Source organism: Gossypium raimondii, chromosome 5 (genome assembly GCF_025698545.1).
Source record: "Gossypium raimondii isolate GPD5lz chromosome 5, ASM2569854v1, whole genome shotgun sequence".
In the NCBI taxonomy this organism is placed as follows: Eukaryota; Viridiplantae; Streptophyta; class Magnoliopsida; order Malvales; family Malvaceae; genus Gossypium; species Gossypium raimondii.
Window position 1 is genome coordinate 9,667,477 of NC_068569.1, and position 10,703 is coordinate 9,678,179.

The 10,703-nt window shown below is 31.5% G+C and overlaps 2 protein-coding genes across 2 annotated transcripts; both read right to left on the reverse strand.

The window, feature by feature from the left end:
* Window positions 1-288: 288 nt before the first annotated feature.
* LOC105767544 (uncharacterized) lies at window positions 289-3,131 on the reverse strand. The gene is made up of 5 exons (XM_052631646.1): window positions 3,103-3,131; window positions 2,494-2,636; window positions 2,013-2,090; window positions 1,343-1,919; window positions 289-1,167 (listed from the first exon to the last, which is right to left on the reverse strand). Exons 1-5 carry the CDS (start codon window positions 3,129-3,131, stop codon window positions 378-380), a joined length of 1,617 nt encoding a protein of 538 aa, XP_052487606.1. The 3' UTR covers window positions 289-377.
* Window positions 3,132-4,843: 1,712 nt separating this feature from the next.
* LOC105771249 (uncharacterized) lies at window positions 4,844-7,035 on the reverse strand. Its single transcript, XM_012592664.2, has 5 exons — window positions 6,631-7,035; window positions 6,103-6,202; window positions 5,909-6,008; window positions 5,432-5,511; window positions 4,844-5,283 (listed from the first exon to the last, which is right to left on the reverse strand). Exons 1-5 carry the CDS (start codon window positions 6,854-6,856, stop codon window positions 5,049-5,051), a joined length of 741 nt encoding a protein of 246 aa, XP_012448118.1. The 5' UTR covers window positions 6,857-7,035; the 3' UTR covers window positions 4,844-5,048.
* Window positions 7,036-10,703: the final 3,668 nt, after the last annotated feature.

The window sequence follows — 10,703 nt, forward strand, 5'->3', positions numbered from 1 at the left end:
GACTGCTAACTTGGTTTTATCTCAGATATATTGCTTAAAATCTTAAAACCCTTTCTGAAACTTGTTAGCAATACATCCCAACACTTTCCGCAGGTAAGAAATATGTAATTCCAACTCCAATGTGTTGAATGTAAGTGCGACTCTGACATAAACATATTTAAATTTTATAGTTTTTTCAAGAATTTTGAACCATAAGTATACACCAAATCTGAATACATGCTGGACATAAATACTTGAAGCAAAATGAATATTTGCTTTAATATAATATTTTTTTTCAAGTGCGTGGGAAACACAAAAACAGTTTTATATGGTCTGATCACTAATTCCTGAATCCGAGGACAAATTCAACTTCTTATTCAGCCAAAGTTTTACATGCATTAAAGTTGTCGTGGAATTCCTTGGCCACTTTTCATATCTCCTACCATCTTGCTGAACATCTCCCACAAACCGATCCTGTCTTCTGAGTGGATCATTGGCTGCTTTGAAGTTTCAACTACATCCCAAGACTCGATAGGCAGACCAGCCGGTTCGTTGATATCATCTATAATTCTTTCTCCACTGCTATCTTGTTCTAACAAATGGCACAAACTGTCCCATAAACCCATTCTGTCTTCTAAGGGGATCTTTGGCTGATTTGAAGTCTCAACTACATCCTGAGACCTGACAGACTGAGTAACAGGCCCCTTTCGCAACGCTTCCTGCTCTTCGAACTCACAGAGGGCATATTGAATTCCTTGGCCATGTTCCAAACTATCACTAGTCTTTGATAAATTGTCCCATGAACTGGTTCTGTCTTCTAAGGGGATCTTTGGTTGATTTGAAGTCTCAACTACATCTTGAAACCTGGCAGACTGAGTAACAGACCCCTTTTGCAACCCTTGCAGCTCTTCAAACTCGCTGAGGGCATATTGAATTCCTTGGCCATATTCTGAGCTATCACTAGTCTTTAATAAATGACTGATTCTGTCATCTATGTGGATCTTTGGCTGCTTTGATGTCTCGGTTACATCATGAGACTTAACAGACACGGTGACCGGTCCTTTCCGCAACCTCTTTTCCTCAGCAAACTGGTGGATCGCATCTTGAATTCCTGAGAAGGCCACCAGGAATTCTGCTGCTTCAGTTTGGTTCAATAGCTTCTTGACCACCAGCTCTAATGCCTTGAACCTGTTGTACAAGTTTCCAAATAGCAGTCAATTATACATAATTTCTGAAACTATATGAAAAAACCTTGTGGTTATTTCTCTATAATGGTATATTTAACTATAAAAATAAAAAATTTATGTGGTGTGGTGGATAGGTTAGATCTTTTATATTTGTAATTAAGTATGAAGGAATGAACCTGAGCTTTTGAGCCTTGGTGATGACCCGAGCAATCTTCAGGAACTCGGATTGAATACCATGGGAGGCAGAACCCCCTGATTTGCTGCTGTTCACTGGAGCAAAGGGAAGGTAGAGAACACAGGTAGCTTGAATCTCTGCCATTTCCTCATCAATTACTGCCTCCTCGATGCGCATCTCGTGGATAAACTGAGATATGGCTGGCTGCATAGCACTTGCAGTCGAGTCTGATAAGAAAGACAAAGGAGCCAGGCCATGCAAGAGTTCCAGAATAGCAGAAGGTCTCCAGTCACCAAGCCAGAAAAGTGAGGCCAACTCTTGTGGAGCCGCCCATTGCGGCCTAAGGAGCTTTGACACATCCTCCAGATGACTTGGGACCATAGCCTGGTTGTAATGTGCATGGAACCTGTTCAACTGTTCCTCAATCAGTGCCTCGAGTTCCCTTCGTGCTTTGAGCTGTTTCTCTATCTTGGCTGCTCTGCTCTTCTGCTCTTGCCTCCAAAGACCATGCTTTTCCCTGTGGAGCCCTTCATGGAATAACCATTTCACTTTGAGAGCTTTTGCATACCAAGTGTATCAAAAAGCTTTAAAATGCATTGCCCTAACCCATTCCATGTAAAGCACGTTGCCTATTTTACTTGCTATAGCTTTTGTAGCTTACTAATGATAACCTGGAACGTCATGATTTCTGAACCTGGCTTTACTTCTCTTCTGGGGTGTAAGGAGTTCATGCTGCTCATTGCTACAATCTACCAAATTGCAAAATAAAGAATGCATCAATGAAAACAACAATTTGGTCTTTCGCATCAGAAATAATATGGTATATTGAAATCAGAGTCTAACAAATAATATCAACATAAGCTATCCTGGTTTTCTACAAGACGGACAACCTTCTTTATGGTACAAGGAAATCTGAGGCTGATAGGTTGCTAAGTCCCCAAAGGCCAAGATAAGATATGCCATACCCCGTAGGGACGTGCATTCGAGATTAGCACTGGAAAGCAGCCACCAAGGCGACTTACCGGCCATGGAGGTGAACGGACTTGGTATTGAACTAAGCTAACCCTTGGTTACTTGACATAAAAGTTATATTTTCTTAAGATTTAGGAACAAACAAACAAACAGAAAGTGAGAAATTTCATCCTCATTTACCTCTCTGATTTGCTTCACGCTTGACAATGTTCATGCAATGGAATTTATCAATTATCTCATCAATCACTCTTCCAGATTCTTTTTTCTTGTGTTTCTTTCCAATTTCCTTTTGCCCTTCCTCATCATTCTCTTCACAGGATCTCCTGGGAAAAAAGGAAAAGAACAACAACCAACTTTCCTTTTGGATATCTTGAATTTGGATGTTAAAATGACAAGAGAAAATGTTGGTAGACGCCACCCAAAATAGTTGTATTTAACACTTTGCTTCTTTTCCAAACTAATTAACCCATGTTCAATGCATCAAACATATTTCAATCAAGAAATAATATACTAAAACCATAAGGATTTAATAAAACAGATTCAACGGTTCATTTCATTTCCATTTTTCTTTTTTTCTCTTTTTTTTGACAATAAAACAAGAGATTTCTTTCATATTGATTTTCCTTCCAAGTGAATAACAGAAAAATAAACTTTTGGGTTCTTTTTCAACTTCTTGAGAGAGGTGCTTGGTTGATTTATTACCTCCCGAGCTTTGCACGGGCTAATGGGATATACAGTTAAAAGAAACGAGACAAAGAAGAATAATGTTAAACGTAAAAAGAAGCTTACAGCAGAGCTTTAAACACTGTTCCCTGCATTTCCTTCTTCTCTCTTTACGGTTTCTTCAATGGTGAACGAACGAAAACTGAAAAATCCTTGAAAGAAAAAGAAGTAAACTTTTTTTATCAGTTTTGTTGTTAGATATTTGGTCCAAGGAAGACTAGAAGTAGGCTTTATCCATCCAATCTGAGAAATCAAGCAATTTAACTATTAGTAGATTAGTAAAATATAAAAAAAGAATTAAAAAAATAACTTAATGTTATTTAAATAGTTATATAAATCAGGCAATTTCTGAATATTTATATGAAATAACATTTGAAATTTTAGTAAAAGTGAAACGTATGATTTCAATAATAATATATGAAATGTGTATATTATTAAAATGAAAATATTATATTAAATTATTTATTATGGTGTTATCATCAATCTTGAGTCAATGTCGTGTTAATTTGTGACACCAACTCAATCAAATGCATTATTAATATATATATACATGACTGATGGAGGTAATAAAGCGTGCATACTAAAACTAAAATGTATAATATATCAAAATAAAACTTTAGTTGAGTGGTAAATTAAAGATTTTACTAATGCAAATGGCATGGATTTAAATTTCACTATATGAATATATTTTTATTGGTTTTTAAGTAAAAGATTAAAAGAACTTTGATGTAATATTTTAATTACAAAAGATATTCTCGTAACTTCCTAATCGAATTGGTGAGTTTGTTGAGGTGACATTAATTTAGTCAAAGGTTTTATTAATAGTATAGACTCGTTAGGAGTTTTATTAATAGTATAGATATATTATTAATGGAGGTAATAAAATGTGCATAACACAATTAAAATGTATAAGCATATTAAAATAAAGTTTTAGTTTATTGGTAAATTAAAGGTTTTACTAATGAAATTGATATAGGTTCAAATTCAATTATATGCATATTTTTATTAGTTTTTAAGGAAGAGACTAAAATACTGTCAAATAATATGACTTATTTTAATTATGGAATGATATTCTCTTAACTTTCTATTCGAGTTAGTTACCCGATTGAAGGTGACACTAACTCAATCAAATGTTCTATTAATAATATAGATGTTAGGTTACGTGTTCTTTGTTCTTTTTTAAGTTTCGGATTTAATATTTATTTTAACGACCAGATTCAAAAAATTAAGTATATTTTTGTTTAATTTAAAGATTTAAAAGAGATTAAAATTATACATTATATAGAAAAACCCTATCTAAAATTTGAAGAGTGGATTTAATCTTTAATACAAATTAAAAATCTAGATATAAAATTTATAACCAAATTATTTTCCTTGTTTAATATCAGTAGATGTGTGTTGGCCAAAAGAAAAAAATTTTAAAAACATATATAATTTGACTTCATTGTAGAATGAAGAAATTGAATATTCAAGTATCGCAATTCCAATTAGTAAAACTCCGACTTTGATATTAACGATTCAAAATCTCCACCTTAACGAGCTTCCTTCACTTAATTGTAAGAAGGTGTTGGCTCTTGAACTTCCTTCACTTCAAGTTTTGCATTTCAAGCTTTACAATTTATGCATTACACGTTATAGGAATTCTCAGAAATCTCTTGAGATATAGCATACCTTGCCCATTTCTTCTTCTTCTTTAATTGTAAAATCTATTTGAGAGTTCTTAATCATTGATCCATGTTAATGATTTTGACTAACAAGTTCAACTGCGAGCCCAGCAATGAAAAAGCACACACACACACACGAGAGATTAGCATCGGAAATTGGCTGCCCATATCATGGTATGTAAACAATTGCATTTAAACTAGTCCTGGTAAGTGAGCAATTGACTCTACACTAAAATCCGGGTTCACTGATATAGAACGTCAACAAACAATATTTCAGACCAATGGCACAATGCAGTGCAAATGCCTTTGCCTTTTTGTTTTTACAAGTGGTGGATGATCAGAGGCTCCTCAAAGGTGCAGATTAAACCTCGAATAATGGTTCCGGCCTTCCAACCTCCTTCGAGAAGCACTCTGCGATCTGGTGTGCGAGAGCCAACGTCTCAAGAAGTGAGCAAACTTGAACTCCGGCAGGGACATTGCATGCTCTTCATCGTGGTAATAATCTTGATCTTCATCCTCCTCTTTATGATGATTCACAGGATTCTCTTGTCTCTCTTGATCGTGACTCGATCTTGGTGAAAAGCTAAAGGCAGAGCAATTGGTTTTTACTTGTTAGTAAGCACCACCATGAAACGTTTGATTAAATGAACATGGGTCACCCAAAGTATAAATTGCATTGCTCATTACTATTGAGGATTAAAGGATAGAGAAAAGTTCATTAGATTGCGTACCATTTGCAGGGAACACCGTGGTGTTTTACACGTCTTTTTATTGGTGATTGGTTCATCGACATGTGCTTGATAAATTCAAGCTGTTTGCACCAGATTACCAACATCAGGTGGTAAAAAAGAAATTGAGGGAAAGAAAGAAAACAAACAAACTACATATTATGGTCTGATGAAGTCAAAATCAAATTCAATGAACAAAAAATGTAAGGGCTTATAGACAAGAAAAAGAATTTTGAAAGGAAAAGAAATTTAAAGAAAACGAGAGAGAGAGAGAGAGAGAAAAAAAATAGTAAAATTTTTATGTTAATGCATGAAAATAAAATGGCAACGAAAGAAAAAAAAAGGAGAAAGATAAATGCCCATATCTAGAAGATTATTCATGCATATTTTTTCAAAATTTACATTAATTTATAAAAATATAATGGTAAAATAATATAATTGAGAAGTTTCACAAAAACTATCAAGTACGGAAAACAAAACCTGATCACCATCTTTGATCCCAAAATTTTTAATGCAAGCCTTGTTGTTAACCAGCTTCTGACCTTCATAAGCCAAGCAAAAGTGCCCCCAAACATGTGCCCTAGTTTGATCCCAAAATTATATTAAATAAAATCAAAAGCATAGCAATCACTTATAATGTAAAAGTCCATCAACCAGTTTAAACAAGTAAATACCATGAAATACAGCCTTGAGTTTCCCCTGCCATTTCTGTAAAAAGCTCCTCTATTGCTACCTTCAGCTCTGCAACTGTAGCATTCCTTCCTATGTTAACATCTGCATAATCGAAAAAACTCTTTCAAGAATAATAAACAAAAGAACTGTAATTATCTATTTCAGATATTTTTTATTTTTCTTGAACTAATCCTAATCTAGTGATTCTTTTGGTTCGTTAAAACTTAAATTCAGTAAATCAATTCTCCAAAAAAAATGTATATATTATTTTACAACGAGATTATAGAACAAAATCACAGGATTGATTAATCCTTTTTACTTTAAAAATAGAGAAAAGTTGTATTTTCTTTCGGTTTTAAGATGCAAAAGGCTAGAAAGAAATTTCACCAACAACAGGGATTCATTATATCTTTTCATCTCACCTCAACTTTTCTTTTCACTTTTGTTTCAGTAATTAAGAAAATATAATAATTGCTAATAAAAACAAAAAGCAAAAGCACCACAAAAAGAGAGAACCGGTGGAGTTTTACCAAAAAGAGAACCGTCGAGCTTTAGAACAGAGAGGTTGAGAAGATGCTGATCAGGAAGCTTCCTATACAACAACTGCCGTTCAACGAGAGCATCGTCCTCGTCGTCGCCGCCACCGCTTCTGACTCTGTTAAATTTGAGCGAACCTGAACTCCCCCTCTCCCGCAAATTCAAAACCCGTAAGTTATAGCTACGAGTACTGAGAGCATTCTCCTCATAGATTTCCATACGTAATCCAGCTCTCCAGTTTTACCCTTAGGATTTTCTCTTCTTTATTCCTTAATTTTCTTTTTATATGAACCTCGACGAGCGATGCAGAAGTGAGAAAGAAGCGGAAGCAGAAGCGGAGAGTTCGTTTCTGATATATATTTTTGGTTCGCTGCAAATTCGTTTTTTGAGAATTGACCGTTAAACGGGATGTTTTTCATTTTGTTTTATTTGTAAATTTGGAATTTTCACTCAACTCTCTGGTTGGGAGCCTGACGTTTACTCGCGTTTCTACGAGTGTTTGCACTATATTTACTGTAACTAAGATGAGCGCGTGTTCAACAAATTTGAGTTTGAAGTACAATACACCTACTCTTCGGTTATTGATTGTACCGAAAAATAAAATTTGAGTAGGATAAAACAATAAGATCTACTTTTATAATATATTTTTGAAATTGATTTAACAAGTAAAAAACGTTTGTTTTAGATTTTAACCTTTTTAAATGCTTTATTATTTTAAATTATCTTCCAAAATCATTTTCAAGAATTCATGTTTTAAGGTGCAAAATTTAGTATAAATTTCTAACTACAGGAGAAGACTATTTACAAGCCTAACTCTAAACCTCAACCCTCATATAGATATCGAGTTTTGTTTTAACATTTTATTATCAAGGTGTTTTCTGAATAAAAAACCTCTAAAATGTTGAAAGTTTTGGGTTATTTATAGATGAAAATACTAACATAAAAACGTAAAATGCTATGTAAAACTGTGTAAAGTGTTCAAAATTCATCTATAAAAATATAGAGGAAAGGTGAATATTTGATTTCCTCCAAATAAAATATTTCGTATTTTGATTTTAATATTTAAGTTTTATCATTTTGTGAGTTTTATCTATATTTATATTTTATCATCTCAATTTTGGTATTAATTATTTGATTATATTGCTCATATTGTATTTTATTGAATTTGTCATTTAAGATTTATCACATTTACATTTTACTGAATTTTTCATTTTAAATATTTTTATCATTTAAGAGATCGATCACAATTATAATTGAGAATTTTAATTTTACTAAAACACATTATTTAATAAATTTTGAAAATAAAAGGAAAAATCACGTGCAACATTCGTGACATGTGAACCAATTAATGTATCTTTTATTGTTCATATTATTATTTTATTTAACTAGTTTCTTATATGATGATGTATAAGTTTGGTTGTATGTATCAATTAAAATATATTAAATTTATTTTATAAATTTGCATAAATTTATTTTATGATTAATATTATAAATAAATTTAAATCATTTTATGATTTATTATATATTTTGTAATTCAATATTTTATTTGATAAAAATATTGTCTTAAATTATTATTATACAATTTCCTAAATTAAACATGGATGAAAATGTGTTTATGAAATCTATTAAATTTTATTTATGAAACCTATTTATACTAAATGTTTTAAAAAATTTAAAACTCAATCCTGTAAATATTAATATAAATTCCATGAATTATAATTAGAATAAAATTATTTGAATATTCTAAATATATTACTAGCATAAATGTTAATATAAAATCCATGAAATCGATATAATAAATCACAATTACAATAAAAAAATCCATGAATCATATTAGAATACAAAATTCATTTTGCATAAATTATAATAAAATCAAATTTTATTTATTAGTTAAAATATATTTTTATATAAAAATTGCGAAATAAATTCAAAAATTAAAATCAATCTCAAAATCTATTAAAAACATAAATTTTACCGTATTTAACACAATTATACACAGCTAATACAGCTATCTTCATTAAAAAGAAATGTAACAGCCCATTTTCAGTGAAATCGAAATAGTGGTTTCGGGACCACAAATTCGAGTCAAAAAGAAAAATTATTTAAATATTATTGCATGGTCTGCATTATGATAGGAATAACGTAAGAAAATTTCGTTAAGAAAATTTTACCAATTTCATGATAAATTGTTATTAAGGACCAAATTGCATGAAATGCAAAAGTTGAATTCTAGTAGCTAGAAGAATCAAATAGCTATGGAATTCAAAACTTGAGGTCCTTATATGGCCATTAGACAATTAAATGTAGTTAGTAGATAAGCATGCTTAGTCACCAATGGAAAATTAAATAAAGAAAAGGATGAAATTTAAAAGAAAAGATGATAGGATGATAAATAATAAAATAAAATAAAATATCATTTTATCATCATCTTCCCCAAATTTTCTATGGAAACCCTAGCCAAGAGAAAGAAATTCAAGCAAGCTTAATTGGCTAAGTAATATTGTCTCGCTTTTAGTAATTTTATATTTTCGAGATCGTAATAACCTAATTTAGCTATTTTGGGGATTAATTTGTAAAGTTATCAAAGTATTAATTTTTTCCATGGATGAGTATGCTGAAATTTTGAAATTCATGGTAGAAAATGAAAGGTTGTTAATAGATAAACAACTTTTGTAAAGGAAATTTTCATGAAATTGTGATTTAGGGACTAAATTAAAAAGATGTAAAATTCATGGAAAATTGTTGAATTTTGTGAAATACATGGGCTGTAAATGTTATATGAAAAATTCGGTTGGGCTTGGAATAAGGATTAAATTGTATGAATTTCATTTTCTGATTCTAGGGACGAAATTGGAATTTATCAAAAGTATGGGGGCAAAATGGTACTTTTGCCTAAGATGTAAATTGGATTGAATTGAATATGAAATCTATTAAATTGATGTTAAATTCATTTATGTAGATCCGGAAAGATCAAATAAGGAGTTAGATCGAAGAAAGAAAAAGTGTCAGATTAGTAGATTTTCGTATAACGAGATAAGTTCGTGTAACCAATTTGTGTGTATATTTATATGATTGAGTTGAATGTTGTACATATGAATTGTGTAATTGCTATATGTATGAAATTTACTACATTTTCATCAAAGCTTGATAAATGTTAAATCCCGTTTGAATAATGAAATTTAATGGATACAGGATTTCCCGTATTGGTTGTGGTCCTACATATGTTGCGGACACACCACAGCTCGAAGGAGCCTCCTGTTATAAGCCCTCTCGAGCTTCCCGTTAAATGGTTACTGCAAGCATCCCGATTGGTATTGATCCTGCATATGTTGCGGACATACCGCAGCTCTTTGTGAGTGTATTGATATATGATCGGTATTGATCCTGCATGTATTGCGAACATACCGCAGCTCTTTATGAGCGTCCCGATATATGGCTCTTCATGAGCTTCCCGATATGACTCGTTGGAACTTCCTGATTATAATACCCCGAAAATTACTACAGTAAGAAAGTAGGTATCCTTGATAGTAAAATAAGAAAATAAAGTGACAAAAAGGGAAATTTTGAGTTATGGCAACATTGGGAATTATATTATGACATATTAATTCAAGAAAGGATTAAATCGCAAAAGTGAGAAAAGTTTTGTTGCCCAAGAGTAAATACTCAAAATTTGAGGGGTTAAAGTGTAAATATGAAAAAGTTGAAGGACCAATGTGTAAATATTTTAAGGGTGGAATAATCTAGAAACTAAGGAAAATGGATGAATTAGGACCAAATTAAAAAGGTGAAGAATTTTGAGGGACTAAATCATAATTTTACCAAATGTGATGACTCAATGATGGAATTTTAAATATTATAAAGGGAAAAATGGTCAATTAGAAGAAAGATAAATCTAGAAGATAATGATGATGTTGGAGATATTTTATATTAATTAATTAATTAAATATTAGTTTATTAATATTTTATTTTTATTTTTAAATAATATTTTATTATTTTATTAGTATTTTATTTAGTATATATAAGAAAAGGAAGATGAAGAATCATCGATTCCACCATATTTCCATGC